This window comes from Thalassophryne amazonica, chromosome 8 (assembly GCF_902500255.1).
Source record: "Thalassophryne amazonica chromosome 8, fThaAma1.1, whole genome shotgun sequence".
In the NCBI taxonomy this organism is placed as follows: domain Eukaryota; kingdom Metazoa; phylum Chordata; class Actinopteri; order Batrachoidiformes; family Batrachoididae; genus Thalassophryne; species Thalassophryne amazonica.
In genome coordinates, this window is record NC_047110.1 from 21956917 (window position 1) to 21974260 (window position 17344).

The 17344-nt window shown below is 39.4% G+C and overlaps 1 protein-coding gene across 1 annotated transcript in view; it reads right to left on the reverse strand.

The window, feature by feature from the left end:
• The window catches only part of swap70b (switching B cell complex subunit SWAP70b), a 101675-nt gene that overhangs the window by 42385 nt on the left and 41946 nt on the right, over window positions 1-17344 (reverse strand). The window contains exons 4-6 of the mRNA XM_034175852.1: window positions 10598-10825; window positions 3720-3866; window positions 2246-2354 (exon numbers count right to left, since the gene is read on the reverse strand). Coding sequence (XP_034031743.1) covers window positions 2246-2354; window positions 3720-3866; window positions 10598-10825 — 484 coding nt within the window. The remainder of the gene's footprint in view (window positions 1-2245; window positions 2355-3719; window positions 3867-10597; window positions 10826-17344) is intronic.

The following is a 17344-nucleotide window of genomic DNA, read 5'->3' on the forward strand; positions in this document are numbered from 1 at the left end:
GTAAATTTTTGGCTTTCAGGATGTTCCAGAGTGTAGTTGGCTAAACAGAATCAAACACAGATGTTCACACTTCATTTCAATGAATTGCTCGGCACCTATGTGGTCGATGGTCAACTTCTTATATATGTATGTATGTATGCAAGCTCTTCTGGCCACTGAGCAGCAAGTAACTGGTACCTGTTGCTGTGTGGTGGCCAAATGATTAGTGACTCGTCTCGAAAGCAGAAGGTTCTCAGTTCAAAACTACCCATGCACAAAATTACAAGGCACAAGTTGTGTCAGAAAGGGCACTGTGCCTTAAACTTGTGCTAAATCAATATGCAGATCCACCTCAGATCTGCTGTGATGACTGACTGAAAAAGGGAGAAGCCAAAGGGACGTACTTGCACCCACTTACCCAGCACAGAGAGTAGTGTAAAAAAACTTTAGTTGTTGCAATCCAGTCAATCGACCTTTTTTTCTAGAGTGAGACACATTTGTAGGGGTAATATCCATTTCCCACATTGGAACAAAAATTGCTTGCAATGCCACCAGAATATCATAGCCAGAAGCTATGAGATACTACGAGTGCTGTATCGAGTGGGGGCAGAATCTCTGGGTTTTTCTCCACTGAAAACTGGCATTTGTGAGGGATGTGTTCTGGGTTCTACACTAACCAGTTCCTCCATGGACGGGATGTTGGGTGGGGTTGAGGAACCCTGTGGCTTAGGTGCCCTTTGTTGGTGAGGAAAGTTTTACTCAGCTTGAATTCATGGACAATACTGTGATTGTTGTGACTTATAGATACTCTAACTCCAGCACTTGAGAAATTGAGTGAGGAATCAGTGTCTGAATTTATGATTGTCCCGGATCAAGACTAACATCCAGGTTTTCAAAAACATCCTTGAATCAGTCATCAGAAGTGTATCTGCATGTGGTCAAAGCGTTGACCTTGTAGAGACGCCGACTTATCTCAGCAGTGACATTCATGTCTCTGAGTTTTTGACCTCTGAAGATGAGAGACACCGGGGAAGAGCTTATGAAGTCATGAGGTCACTGGACAGAGGTGTTTGATGATGCTGGTATCTTTGCAGGAGAACAACGGTCCGTCTTTAGGGTCCTGGTGCTCCCTGTCTAACTTTACGGCTATTAGACTTGGATGCTAACCAGTGACCAAAGGCAATGACTGGATGTGTTTGGTACTACTACTCTTCAGAGGATTTTTAGATAGTGCTGGAAGAAATTTTGTTACTTTGGTAGACGTATTTGAAGAGTATCACTTGAATTGTGAGGGAACATCAGTAGTACGGTGTGTTTCTCCAGGTATGATCCAGCATGCAGGTGCCTCAATGTTGAGGACCTCAGAAGCTGTAGCAAGCCAAGAAGATGCCCAAGTTTCACCTTGCTGCAGCAGATAGCTCCTTCTGAGAGGTGGAGATGGAGCAGTTGTCTGGGTGTCTGCCATCCAGGTCCCAGAGTGGTTCCATGGTGTGGTGGATGCAGACCGGCACAGCACCAGCACATGTTCACAGACTTGAGTTCTTACACTCTTCACACGTTTTTAAAATCAGGTTTCATCAGCACTACAATTAAGCTTGAGGTGATGTAATCAATTCATACTTCATTGTTTTTGATTAATAAATTAGTTTGTTAACCTATAAAATGTAACAAACAAATAAATAAATAAAGCATGAAGACTAATCACAACTCTTAACATGCCCAAATAGCACATTTTACATTCTCATTTTACTTCAACAACAGTCCAAATTCTAAGGACATTCTGCAACCTGAGTGCACTTGAATTCAGTGTGGACGATTCCCTGGTTCAAACCCCACCGGTGCCACATTTCTCCATGTAATGCGAGTTGCGTCAGGAAGGGCATCCGGCGTAAAACTTGTGCCAAATCAACATGCAGATCCACCTTGGATCTGCTGTGGACGACCTCGAGTGAAAACTAGGGAGCAGCCAAAGGGACTTACTTGCGTTTATGTTGGTCAATTTATTTCCATATTCCTCCCTCATGATATAAATAAATACTGAACTGTAAGGTCACAACCCCTTTCCCCTTCTCAATTTGCAGGGGAGTCCTTTAGGTTAGAAAACAACCATTGCAAGTGTAGGCAGCTTCGGGGAGTGAATAAGATAATCAAGCAACAGAATGAGACATTGTATCAAGTCTTCCAGTAGAATAAAGGAACCAAATACAAGTTAGATGTACAACAAAATATATATTTTAGACTGAAATTAAGTTATGACACCACTGACCCTGGAGCCACTCCTGTTTCTTCTTCTTGTCTGATGCGCTGATTTCAAAGCTTTTCATTGCCACCTTGATCAGGAAGAGGCACTTCTTTCCCTCTTTATCCACTAAAGGCTGCAAGATATCAACAATATACCAGCTGGTAAATATAATACTGCGCAAAAATAATATTACAACAATGAGCCATGGCTCAACAGGATTCATGGCTCTTACCTTCTCACTGTGTTTCCATGACAACAACTGTTAGTTCATGTGTTTTGTGTTAAAATGTTATTTAGAATTTCATGATATAATATTCATTTATAAAATGTTATCAAATCACTTTCTCAAATTGTGTAATGCAGCGAACCAGGATGCACACTAATATGAATGCAATAATCTCCACATCCACATAATAAAGTGTTTCTCAGACCGGTGTGATGTCATGTCATGTCATGATGTTTTATCGACATCATTATGACATCACTAATACCATGTAAACACAAATTAATTCCAGCTATTAAACATAAGCTCTCGAAATCCGTCATTCCTATTGATTGTGGAGGTATTGTGGAAAATGTGTTTTTTTTTTTTTGGACAATTCTGACAATATATCATGATGTCTTTGTCTTTGTGATGTTATAACATCACAAAACCAATCTGATTACAATTATTTATTGACAGGCATGAAATTTCACATTGCAGAGATATTTTGGAAAGTCTGGATTTCTAACCATATTTTTGACAACCTTAATCTTGACCTTTTAATTGATCTGCTCCAAATGTTGATCACCTGGAGAGACTCCACCAAGAAAATATACCTGCCAACAATGGTGAAAATCTGCTCATCCATGTCAAAGTTATTTTGTGCAGAATCACACACACACACACACACACACACACACACACACACACACACACACACACACACACACACACACACACACACACACAAGCAATTACAACTGCTTGCAAAGACTTCTTCAAATTCCTAAACCAATCAGTATCATGTTTGAAATCAAATTAGTCATTGTTTATTTGTTTCTAAACTGAAATGTGATTACATTATACATTTTGGATTTGATTTATTGATAAATATTGGATTTGGAACTCACTGGATTTAAAATGGCCTTTTTTGCCCACATGGTCAAATTGATGCACCGTTGTACTTTATTTTGGTGAGAGTGTTGATCATTTCTATCTTACTGCTTTGCATTTTTAAAGATTTCTGTTCATCTTTTAAAGAAAACGTTCCCTGCACTTGGTATTTCATTGTAACAGAATATTTCTCAATGTAACTGGATCAACTCCAGGGTTGAGGTGTAATATTGGGCCTCAGGGTTGATCTAGTTTGAGTTACTGCAGCACTCATTAACATCTGCTTGACTTTAACAATGAAACAACATCTTGACTAGGAATCTGTATGTTGATGAAGAGGTGGTTTCACATTTTAAACTGTTGATCACTGTGGACCAGGTATTAGTTGAGGCCGGTTCTTGCCTCCACAGTGCAGTTTCCATCCAACAGGATTTCTCCTTTCTGTTCAGCCAGGTCCTCACTGACGTAGTAGGAGATGGAGGTTGGCTTCAGCAGGAACCAACGCTCCGTCCAGTTCTTCCTCTTGTGACCCTTCTTCATCATGTAGCCCTGCACACACACACACACACAGTTTTCCCCTCTCCAATCAACTTTTTAATCAAACTACGCTGTTCTTTTGAACAATGTCTTGAACATCCCATTTTCCTCAGGTTTTCAAAGAGAAAAGCATGTTCAAAGGTGCTGGCTTCATCCTTAAATGGGGGACACCTGATTCACATCTGTTTGTTCCACAAAATTGATGAACTCACTGACTGAATGCCACACTACAACCCCTGGCAAAAATTATGGAATCACCGGCCTCGGAGGATGTTCATTCAGTTGTTTAATTTTGTAGAAAAAAAGCAGATCACAGACATGACACAAAACTAAAGTCATTTCAAATGGCAACTTTCTGGCTTTAAGAAACACTATAAGAAATCAGGAAAAAAAATTGTGGCAGTCAGTAACAGTTACTTTTTTAGACCAAGCAGAGGGAAAAAAATATGGAATCACTCAATTCTGAGGAAAAAATTATGGAATCATGAAAAACAAAAGAACGCTCCAACACATCACTAGTATTTTGTTGCACCACCTCTGGCTTTTATAACAGCTTGCAGTCTCTGAGGCATGGACTTAATGAGTGACAAACAGTACTCTTCATCAATCTGGCTCCAACTTTCTCTGATTGCTGTTGTCAGATCAGCTTTGCAGGTCGGAGCCTTGTCATGGACCATTTTCTTGAACTTCCACCAAAGATTTTCAATTGGATTAAGATCCGGACTATTTGCAGGCCATGACATTGACCCTATGTGTCTTTTTGCAAGGAATGTTTTCACAGTTTTTGCTCTATGGCAAGATGCATTATCATCTTGAAAAATGATTTAATCATCCCCAAACATCCTTTCAATTGATGGGATAAGAAAAGGGTCCAAAATATCAATGTAAACTTGTGCATTTATTGATGATGTAATGACAGTCATCTCCCCAGTGCCTTTACCTGACATGCAGCCCCATATCATCAATGACTGTGGAAATTTACATGTTCTCTTCAGGCAGTCATCTTTATAAATCTCATTGGAACGGCAGCAAACAAAAGTTCCAGCATCATCACCTTGCCCAATGCAGATTCGAGATTCATCACTGAATATGACTTTCATCCGGTCATCCACAGTCCACGATTGCTTTTCCTTAGCCCATTGTAACCTTGTTTTTTTCTGTTTAGGTGTTAATGATGGCTTTCGTTTAGCTTTTCTGTATGTAAATCCCATTTCCTTTAGGCGGTTTCTTACAGTTCGGTCACAGACGTTGACTCCAGTTTCCTCTCATTCGTTCCTCATTTGTTTTGTTGTGCATTTTCGATTTTTGAGACATATTGCTTTAAGTTTTCTGTCTTGACGCTTTGATGTCTTCCTTGGTCTACCAGTATGTTTGCCTTTAACAACCTTCCCATGTTGTTTGTATTTGGTCTAGAGTTTAGACACAGCTGACTGTGAACAACCAACATCTTTTGCAACATTGCGTGATGATTTACCCTCTTTTAAGAGTTTGATAATCCTCTCCTTTGTTTCAATTGACATCTCTCGTGTTGGAGCCATGATTCATGTCAGTCCACTTGGTGCAACAGCTCTCCAAGGTGTGATCACTCCTTTTTAGATGCAGACTAACGAGCAGATCTGATTTGATGCAGGTGTTAGTTTTGGGGATGAAAATTTACAGGGTGATTCCATAATTTATTCCTCAGAATTGAGTGAGTCCATATTTTTTTCCCTCTGCTTGGTCTAAAAAGTAACCGTTACTGACTGCCACAATTTTTTTTCTTGATTTCTTATAGTGTTTCTTAAAGCCAGAAAGTTGCCATTTGAAATGACTTTAGTTTTGTGTCATGTCTGTGATCTGCTTTTTTTCTACAAAATTAAACAACTGAATAAACATCCTCTGAGGCCGGTGATGCCATAATTTTTGCCAGGGGTTGTACTATTATTGTGAACACCCACTTTTCTACTTTTTTTTAACTAATAGTCCAATTTCATAGGCTTAAGAGTGTGCATATCATGAATGCTTGGTCTTGTTGGATTTGTGAGAGTCTACTGAATCTACTGGTACCTTGATTCCGATGTAACAATAAGAAATATACTCAAAATCTGGATTAATCTTTTTAGTCACATAGCACTACTATTATTCTGAACACTACTGTACATATACTGTGGATATTTTATGGAAAACAAATTGGAGTATTTTCCATCACATCACATATTTCAGGTTGTCAATCACGTCCATATACTTGTAGAGTATATTTGGAAGGGGGATTTAAAGATACTTCAGAATAGGAAATATTACTACTGTAGATAGCTATAGATTTGTAGAGAAAGAATACCAATATTGTTCACCGTCAAACAAACTGCTTCATCTGGAACCATAAAACATCCACAAAATATAGAGTTTAAAGGTTACTCTATCCTGTTTGGCCCTTATCAAGGTTTGAGTTAATCAGTGCTGCCCTGTAGAATTTTTTAAACCTTTATTTAACCAGGATAAAACTCACTGAGATCAAGAATATCTTTTTCAAGAGTGTCCTGGCTAAGAGGCAGGGCAGAGTTACATACACAGTTACATTTACATAGAAAACAGACACTTGAATGAGATAATACAGTCAGGTAAAACATCGACAGGTCAGAGCCATCAAGAGTGATTTAAAAGGCGTTAAGTGGCACTAGCTCTTTCAGTCTAAACTCATTTTGGAGTTTATTCCAAGAGTGGTATGTTGGAATGTTGTCTGTCAGGGGTGGGGGAAGATTTCTCGGGTTTGGAATACCCTAGTATATCTTCCTCCCCGGGGGGGAAGTTATACTGTTACACCGGAATCCCATCTGAGCATTCTTGACTGGATGTGAGTTGACAAGTTTGTGTATGTATTTTTTTAAGCTGTTTGTTGTCACCTGTCTGTGAGGTGATTAGAGAACCTGCAGAGCCTACTATTAATATGGGTGTGAAATCCATAAGCCCAGCTGGGAAACTAGTGCAGGAAATCCACCTTGGTCACAGTGTACTATATGCCAGGAAGGGAAATTGTTCGAGTTGAGATCATGGCTTTTTTCTGCAGACGTACCCATAAAGAGCATAGAGGGACATGTTCTGCAAATTTAGTTCCCATTATGACACTGGACAACAGTAAAATTGAGGGTGCCCCACTGCCCATTTCTGCAACGAAAAATATTCCATGTCTGCTACTGTCAACCTGTGCTTTGCTTTAATTCATAAATCTGGGTTCAGCTTACTGGCTTGTGGGGGACTAAAATATAATTCGTTTGAACATTTCACTCTCTGCTCCGCCCAGGATACTACATATCACCAAGGTCAGAAGAATAAAAATCAACCATGTTATTTCGTCACTGTATATCAGCTCCCGGGCCCATATTCTGAATTCTTAGAAGAATTGGGAGAATTTATGTCAAATTTGGAAACCCTTGCTGAAAACATTCTGATTGTTAGTGAGTTCAACATTCATGAAAATAAGCCTTCTGATCCCTCTGCAAATCATTCATGGACATTATAGACGTATTAGGATTTCAGCAATGCATTCAGGATTCGACTCACATTAGTGGAAATACCCTGGATTTGGTCCTCATTTGTGGTGTTGCTGTCACAAATTTTGACATCGCATTTCTTGCTTCAGTGGTTTCAGATCACTCACTTATTAAGTTTACAGTTTCCTTGCCTTGTTCACTGGAACAAGAAACATATTTATCATCACGGTGACACATCAACTCCTCAACTACAAGTGAACTTTCACGGGCATCCACCTGTAAGTCGCTCTCCATTTACAGTCCAAGATTTCTTAGATTATTTCAAAAAGCAAATAGATGACATTAGGTTAAATATATCCCAGCATGCCTTAGTCTGGCCACTACACCCTGTTATTGAGGTGGGCACCATCACTGATACATCACCTATATTTACTGAATGTGATGTTATTTCACTGGGTGTGCTGATGCAACTTGTAACTTCTGCTAGAAGCACAACCTGCCTGTTTGGCCCTATACCAACAAAACTGTTTAAGGACCTGTGGCCCACTTGTGGGCCCATTGTGTTGAAAACTATTAATCTGTCACTAACCTTGGGATCTGTCCTGATAGTGCAGCAGATAACTGAAACAATCATGCAAATGGTGATAGAAACACCAAAGTTGGCACAAATACTCCTTAGACATTACTCTTTTGAAAAAACCAACTGGCCACTTGAATTTTCAATAGGCGGCCAGGTAGGGGTCAATTGAAGAATTACACAGGGGTCAAAATTAAAAATGCTCAAATCATTTTGAAAACTACACCACATTATTTGTCTGATCATAAAAATTCCAAAAAAGTATAGTTTGGACTATCTATGACTGAATGATCAGGAATTATGGGGTAAAAACAGCAAAAATGGTGAAAAAGGTCAGTTTCAGTTTGTACAGGGGTCAAAAGTTAAAGTTGCTCCAATTTTAGTAAAAAAAATGGTGCAAATTGTTGATTGAGCTACTTGGATTAATAAATGAAATAGTTTTGATTGTGTTGAATGTTTGGTCTCCAAAGTAAAGGTCAAACAAGGTCAATGTCCATTGGATTATATGACATGTGACATACAGTATGTTACCCCGTAACATAACTTAGCATGATACATGGTTAGCTGCGGCACTATGAATCTGCAGTGATTAAGCCGTTACTTAAATTTAATCTTGACCCTAGTGTATTGAAAAATTATAGGCCGATATCAAATCTATCATTTTGTTCTAAAATTCTTGAAAAAGTGGTTTCACAACAGTTCGTGGACCACCTTACTGAGAATAATCTCTTTGGGCCACTGTAATCTGCATTTAGAATGCACTACTTCACAGAGAAAGCTCTTACTACAGTGGTAAATGATCCTCTGCTTGCAATGGATTCAGACACTATACAGTTCTTGTGCTGTTAGATCTTAGTGCTACGTTTGATATCGTGGATCATCGTATTCTACTCAACAGGATGGAGAATCACTTTGGGATTACTGGGAATGCCCTTGCATGGTTGACATCTAACCAGTTGCTCATTGTGTTTTATACAACAGCACTACCTGTAACCTTGGTGACATGAAATACAGGGTTCCACAGGGGTCCGTCTTAGGCACCCTGCTTTTCTCCCTTCATAAACTTCCCCTTGGGCACATACTGCAGTGTTATGGAATTACTTTTCATTGCTGCGCCAATGATACTCATGCCGATAACTGCTGGTAATGTCATCCACATAAAGCCTTTACAGGATTGCCTTGCATCAGTGAAAAGCTGGATGTCTAGCATTTTCTTATTTTTAAACTCATACAAGGCCAAAATGATGGTCCTTGGTCCAGCGAGACATCGACATCAGTTTGACCATACATCACACTGATAAAGTGAGGAACCTTGGTGTGACTTTTGATCCCACGCTGTCCTTTGATTTAGACATTAGAGATATCACGAGGACTGCTTTCTTCCACCTGCGACACATCATGAAAATTGATCCCATCCTGTCTATGACTGATGCTGAGACTATGATCCATGGATTTGTTTCTTCTAGACTGGATTACTGCAATGTTCTATTTTCTAGTTTACCACAGTCCAGCATTAGGGGTATCCAACTGGTTCAACAAACTGCTGTCAGTGTTTTGACAAGAAGCAGAAACTTTGATCACATTACACCAATTTTGCCATCTCTGTCACTGGCTTCCTGTCTCTGTGAGGTCAGATTTTAAGGTGCTGTTACTGACCTGTAAAATTGTTCACGGACTAGCACCTCCGTACTTTGTATGGAACTATGCTTCCTATCAATTTAACTCATCTTATTAGCAACAGAACAGGTCTCGGCCTCACTTCATCTAAATTCTATGTCTGTTAGTGAAGCTCAGGGCTAGCTGCCGGCGATCGCCTTCGTATTCTCTCTCTGCTTTCCTGTTGATTTACCGCTGGTGAACATATACCTTAGATGCACTTTTTCTGGCAAACTGATTCTGCTCTTTTTTGGTTGACGGCTGCACACCACAGGGCGCTGGATTGACCACAAGATGTCCTGGCTGAAGCTGATGCAGCACACTGCAGTCTGCTTTTGGAATATACTCCCACATGATGACGTGATGGATGGACGCTGACCCCGCATCCCAGGGCACCTGACGACCGCCCTGCCAATGACTGTGTGCTCATCTTAATAATGCCCTTTGTTTTGATGCTATTCTGGTTTTTCTGTTTCCTGTTTCTTCATCTTGGTAAAAACTTTGTAAATCCTTGTAACTGTTAGAATGGCCCAAGCAGTGGGTTACCCTTCTGAGTCTGGACTGCTTGAGGTTTCTTCTTCAGTATGATCAGAAGGAGTTTTTCTTTAACAAGTTGTCACCTGTGTGCTTGCTCTAGGAGTTGGTAAGGTTAGACCTTACTCTTGTGAAGCGCTTTGAGGCAGATTTGTTGTGATTTGGCACTGTATAAATAAATGGAATTGAAATTGAGCGCCGTGGGGGGAGAATTACCAAAGCTCGTGAAAAATCACAGATGTTAACAAAACACACCCAAAATCCAAACTGAGCATTCAAACCAAAACGATACCCAAAAACGTGATTTGAATCGCATTTCAACCCACCTCTGAAAAAAGGAGATAGATAGATTAGATAGAGCAACTTTTGACTGTTCAGACAGAATCAGATTCAAACTGGATATGCATCGAAATCTAAATTTTCCTGTCACTCTGATAAAAGCTTAAATAAGAAGATCTGCCAACACTATGGGACAGCTGTATTGTTATTCATGTTAGTTGTGCACCGACCTGCTTGAGCACGTCCAGAATGAGCTCCTGGTAGACCTCGTGGATGCCCATTGAGAGGGTCTGCCGATCAATGCCCTTGCTGAAGTGGCCGGACCCCACCAGGGTGATGAGTTCCCAGACTGACAGACACTGCTGGCTGGCATTCAGTTTGAGCTTGTAGTCCTCAAATCTCTCCTCCACCCAGCTGCCCCCCATGGCCTCTGTCAGCTTGCGGAAAAAGTATTCAATCTAAACCAGAAAAGAGGATATAATGTCACAGAAATGAAACATGCAAATGCACAAAGGCAAGATTTTCTGATTTCTGGGGAAATAATGTTGTTCAGTTACAATTAGGCTCATATACAGTAGTGTTCAGAATAATAGTAGTGCTATGTGACTAAAAAGATAAATCCAGGTTTTTAGTATATTTCTTATTGTTACATGGGAAACAAGGTACCAGTAGATTCAGTAGATTCTCACAAATCCAACAAGACCAAGGATTCATGATATGCACACTCTTAAGGCACTACTATTATTCTGAACACTACTGTACAAGGTCTGTTAGAAAAGTATCCGACCTTGTTATTTTTTTCAAAAACCTGATGGATTTGAATCACGTGTGCTTGCATGAGCCAACCTTGAACCTTCATGTGCATGCGTGATTTTTTTCACGCCTGTCGGTTGTGTCATTTGCTTGTAAGCAGCCTTTGTGTGAGGATGGGTGTAGTCTCTCGTCGTTTTTTCTTTGCAAGGAAATGGCGGAACAACTGGAGCAGCGCGACTGCATCAAATTTTGTCAGAAAGCCAGGTGGAAACCATTCGGATTATTCAGACGGCTTTCCGTGACGATCCTATGGGCATCACACAGATTAAGGAGCGGTACAACCGGTTTAAAGAGGTCCGCACAACGGTGGAGAGCATGTTGGGCATGTTGTGACATGCACAGCTCTTCCACCATTCAGAAGATTTAGAAGGCTTTCGGTGGCTTTTCAGTCGTGTGACTATCCGAGAAATTGTGGATGAGATGAGCATGTCACAACATGTCCTGTGAGACTTCAACACGGAGGTGCTTTTGCTGCGCCAACAGCTTCATGCCGATGAATTTCACTGCAACTCTTTTCATGGCAAAATCTTCTGTCACAGTAGAATGTGTCGAAAAAGTGCTGATGTCCACCTATTCCACAATTTTTCGGATAGTCACACGACGGTCCCACATCACCACAGCGTTCACTTTGGAATGATCCGGTCATTTCAGTGTGTTGATGGCCGCCCGGAGCGCGGCTCACTCTCCACCGTTGTGCGGACGTCTTTAAACTGGTTGTTACCGCTCCTTAATCTGTGTGATGCCCAGAAGATCGTCGAAACGACGAGAGACTCCACCCATCCTCACACAAAGGCTGCTTACAAGCAAATGATGCAATCGACAGGCTTGAAAAAAATCACGCATGCGCACGAAGGTTCAAGGTTGGCTCATGCAAGCACACGATTCAAATCCATCAGGTTTTTGCAAAAAATAAAAAGGTCGGATACTTTTCTAACAGACCTCGTTACTACGACTGGCCTTTGACAAAGTATCTATTTATCACAGGATTGGTTTGTTTTTAGTCCAGTCATTTTATGGTTTGACCCAGAACAAATTGCAACAGAAATGATTTTGGTGGCATGTGAACCCTGAAACTGTTTTATAAAACATACTAAAAGTCTAGAAAGATAAAAAAAAAATCAGGAACACTCCCAAAATCCAAGATGGCCACCCGAAAAAATGTAAAAATTTGTTTTTTCCCAAATAACTCAAAAAATATCAATATTTAAGCACATAAATGTATTGATGTTAAATATAAACTTGGGTATTGTGGACATTTTGACACCAAAATTACGTCTCTATCTGTAACGGTTCATGAGATACAGTCTATTTGTAGTTTTACATACACTCAAGGACAGCAATTTGGTTTGTGTCCTATTACGTTAAAAATATTGCCATTAAGGCCCAGAAATGTATTGAAGTTGAATATAAACTTGTGTATTGTGGACATTTTAGCACCAAAAGAATGGCTGTAGCTTACAGTTTTTGAGAAACAGCACATAAGCCATCTACACTTGGCTAAAAATGGTGAAATTATGTTGAAACCAAGTAACTGTTCTGAAATGTTCATTTAAAGAATGCAATAATAATAATATTCTTAGTGCTTGTCAGCTGCACTAACTTTTTTAATGACACAGATGTAATCACACACTAATTTTACAGTAAAACCAATGAAGCATGATAATAATAAAGGTTCAGGTGAAATCAGTATTGTACTGTACATCATGACACTTGAAATTTTACTTGTTCAAATTTCAGTCTCATCATCCTGGTTATCATTGAGTTGGCCTGCATTTGTACACCCTGTACCTCTGCAGTTGCCACACGCTGCTGAGCAATCTAAGTTAAGTTTGCGACATGTACATCGCAATGTACTACAGTCAGTACTGCAGTTACATCTCACAGCATGCAGAAGAGAATCTGGTGCTGCTTGCAAGTCAGTCATGATTGGGACAACCTGACTATCGGAAACTTTACATCTCCATTCTTGCAATGGCATGCTGTTACCTTCACCTTCACCTTTCCATTCCTGAACTTGCAAGTAAACTCTCAGACTATGAAACTTGGCAGCTGCCGAAGTGGGTGGCAAACACTGTGGCTGCACATGAGTTGTCTTTGTTGCAACCTTATCACAAAAGCACCTGTATCTGAGAGAACTGAGGCTTTCTCCAGGTTGTCCACACAGCAGTGGTGTCACCAGTGTGCCCTGGTTGTGCATTGACATCCACTCTATTATAAATAATGAGTAACTTCTCTATTCATATTCCAGTGAAATACTGACTCAAAAAGATTATTATTACCTTCTTTAGATGAACATTTCACAAATGGTACTTAGTTTTCAACATAACAATGCTCAATTTCATCAATTTTTGTCGTGTAGATGTATTTTTATACCATATCTCAAAAACTGTAATAGCTACAGCTATTTTTTTGGTGCCAAAATGTCCACAATGCACAAGTTTATATTCAACTTCAATATATTTCTGGGCCTTAACTGCAATATTTTTAACGTAATAGGACACAAACCAAATTGCCATCCTTGAGTGTATGTAAACTACATAGGCTGTATCTCAAGAACCGTTACAGATAGAGACCTAATTTTGGTGTCGAATGTCCACAATACCAAGTTTATATTTAACATCAATACATGTATGTGCTTAAATATTTATATTTTTTAGTTATTTTGGAAAAACTACATTTTTGCATGTTTTCGGATGGCCATCTTGGATTTTGGGAGTGTTCCCGATTTTTTATCTTTCTAGACTTTTAGTATGTTTTATAAAACAGTTTCAGGGTTCAAAAGTCATTTCTGTTGCAATTTGTTCTGGGTTGACCCCCTTTTTTTTCATAAAATGACTGGACTATTTGGCTGCTCAGGTATAGAGCTACATGTTGATTTTATTTATGTACGGTAATATATACAGAAGTCACATGTGAAGCTTAATCCTAGATTCCAATTGTTTGAAGTAATTCATTGTATGTGTGACTCCATCATGAAACTGCTCGCTCAACAGACAAAAGTTGTTGCATTGACAGTCTCTCCAACAACAGCCACTGCAGCTTGTATTTCCTTCGGTGTTGTCAGAGGGACACTGCCTTGCAAAATTATTCACCCTCTGGGCTTTGGCACATTTTAATTTGTTTATGCCATTTGTAACAAAATGTAATTTAGGCTTGTATAACATTAAAATTTCTACACTTATCCTCAAACTCAAACTGAAAGCAAATCTCGACAACTTGATATAAAATCATAAAATTAAAGCCAAGATGGTGGGTTGCATAAGTAATAACACACATAAATTATCAGTTTTATTTAGATGAGTCAGGAGAGCAGGGGTGGTGGCCAAGTGGTTAATGCGCTTGGTTTCAGTGCAGAAGGTTCTGGGTTCAAATCCCACCCCTGCCACATTTCTCCATGTAATGTGGAGTTGAGTCAGGAAGAGCATCCGGCGTAAAACCTGTGCCAATTCAACATGCAGAGCCACCTTGGATTTGCTGTGGCGACCCCGAGTGCAAACAAGGGAGCAGCCGAAGGAACTTACTATTTAGATGAGTCAGGAGATGGATACATGTACATTTCCAAGATACTGAATATTTCTCAAACTTCATTTACATCAGTCATTTAAATTAAAAATTCAAACTGCATGGTACACTATGGTAAATGTGTGTGGAGTAGACAGTTCTCAAAAACTGAGTGACCATGCAAAAAGGAGAATTGTGAGGGAAGGCAACAAGACACACATGACTATTCTGAAGGAATCATAGGCTTCTGTGTATGTGACTGGAGAGGTTGTGTATAAGATGAATTTGGCCTGTTGCAACACCACTCACACGTTCACGATGTAGTGCAATAGAGAAGAACTTTTACAAAAGGGGACAGCTCAGATTCACGCTTGAGTCTCCCATGTATATCCTGGCAAAGTGTCTTTCAAGTAGACTTGAAAGTCTACTTTTTTCATAAAAATCCTTCTTTGCTCCACTCCAACATGATGACGGAGTGGAGCAAGGTGATGCAAATACAAAACTTGCCCTATTCCCACAATCTCCTATTGCAGCCAGAGAGGAACGTAACTCTTTCAGAGTTGTTGTGTGTGTCTTGATGGCTTCCCTCACTATTCTCCTTTTTACATGGTCACTCAATTTTTCTTTCCTTTTTTTTTTTTAGAACTGTCTACTTCACAAAGATTTACCGTAGAGCACCATACTGTTTGTATTACTTAATGACTGATGCAAATAAAGCCCAAGACATAGTCAGTGACTTGGAAATGAATGAATGAATGAATGAATGAATGCAGCAATGTACAGAAACATCCTGGATGAAAACCTGCTCCAGAGTGCTCTTGACCTAAGGTGACGGTTCATTTTTCAACAGCACAAAGGCCCTAAGTGCACACACCCAATATATCAATGAAGTGGCTTCAGGACAACTCTGTGAGTGTCCTTGAGTGGCCCAGCCAGAGTCCAGACCTCAATTCAACTGAACATCTCTGGAGAGATCTAAAAATGGCTGTGCACCGACGCTCTCCATCCAACCTGATGGAGCTTGAGATGTTCTGCAAAGAGGAATGGGCGAAAACGCTCAAAGACAGGTGCACCAAGCTTGTGGCATCATATTCAAGAAGACTTGAGGGAGTAATTGCTGCCAAAGGTGCATCAACAGAGTATCGCTCAAAGGCTGTGAATACTTATGTACATGTGATTCCTTAGTTTTTATTTATTTATTTAGAATAAATTTGCAAAAACAAAAAACTTTAGATATTGTCATTATGGGGTGTTGTGAGTAGAATTTTGAGGGGAGAGTCCATTTAGTCCATTTTGGAATAAGGCTGGAACATAAATGTGGAAAAAGTGAAGCGCTGTGAATACTTTCTGGATGCAATGTAATGAAACATAATTGCAGTTAGTTTGTATTTCCCTGTTCCCCTCATTTTTAATAGTGCAGTTGCACCATATAAAGTCCTATTTCTTTTGTAAACAGGCTTCCTGTGACTCAGCACTGACATTTGTTTTACCAAACAATAAATCTTCCAGCATTTGTAAAAGAACAGGAAGATTGTAACTTCCTACTCTGCTCTTTACAAAGACACCTTTTAAACCGACCGTTGGCAGCATCTATGAAGCTCTGTCAATACAGTAAAGTGCATGTTCCTGAGGCAAAACAAATTCAAACATGAGGATGCTTCAACTGCTTTGATTCTAACACAGAGGATCATGCAAAATGTTTGGGGACATAAACCAGAAAAAACTACAAAATGTGGCACCTCCTGCAGGGAGGGAACACAAAGATATTTCTGGAACAAGTACACATGATCACAATGCACATGTATAATGTATCAATACAGATGTCAGTCACATTTGTCTGTAGACTATAGCGACTGAGGGAGGCCACAACACTTCTATCTTAAAAACGACAGTCACAAATGTAATAAAGACAAATGCATAAACACATGCATCAATTAAACAACGGGTAATTTCTTCAAAAAAGCATCTTACAAATAGGAGAAAAAAGCTTGCAAAACAAAGAACACAATGCAAATGCAAGCTGCAGCACTTGCAACCATTTTATTTAACATCATGTCTGTTGTAAATTTACATAGAACACCCAACAGGCATTGCAAAGCTCCACACCACAGCAGAAACACTTGCAACACAAAATGAGGATTCTGCCTAGAGGAGTTTAACGTCACCATTTGTCTCTAGACACTATACAAAATGTGTCCAATGGTTACTTAAAAAATTGTGGCAATAAATTGACACATAATATAAAGGAATAGATTTTAAGTTCTATAATTTAGATTAAAAAGTACTGAATACATTAACTAAACTTAAAAAAAAAAATAAGTATATGTTAATACAACCCCAATTCCAATGAAGTTGGGATGTTATATAAAATGTAAATAAAAACAGAATACAATGATTTGCAAATCCTCTTCAAATTATATTCAATTGAACAATATTTAATGTTCAAACTGATAGACTTTATTGTTTTTGTGCAAATATTTGCTCATTTTAAAATGAATGCATGCAACACATTTTTAAAAAGCTGGGACAGTGGTATGTTTACCACGGTGTTACATCACCTTTCCTTCTAACAACACTCAATAAGCGTTTGGGAACTGACGACACTATCAGAAGAAGTCGGTTTCAGCATTTATCCGGATATTCCACTGTTAAAGGAGATTTTT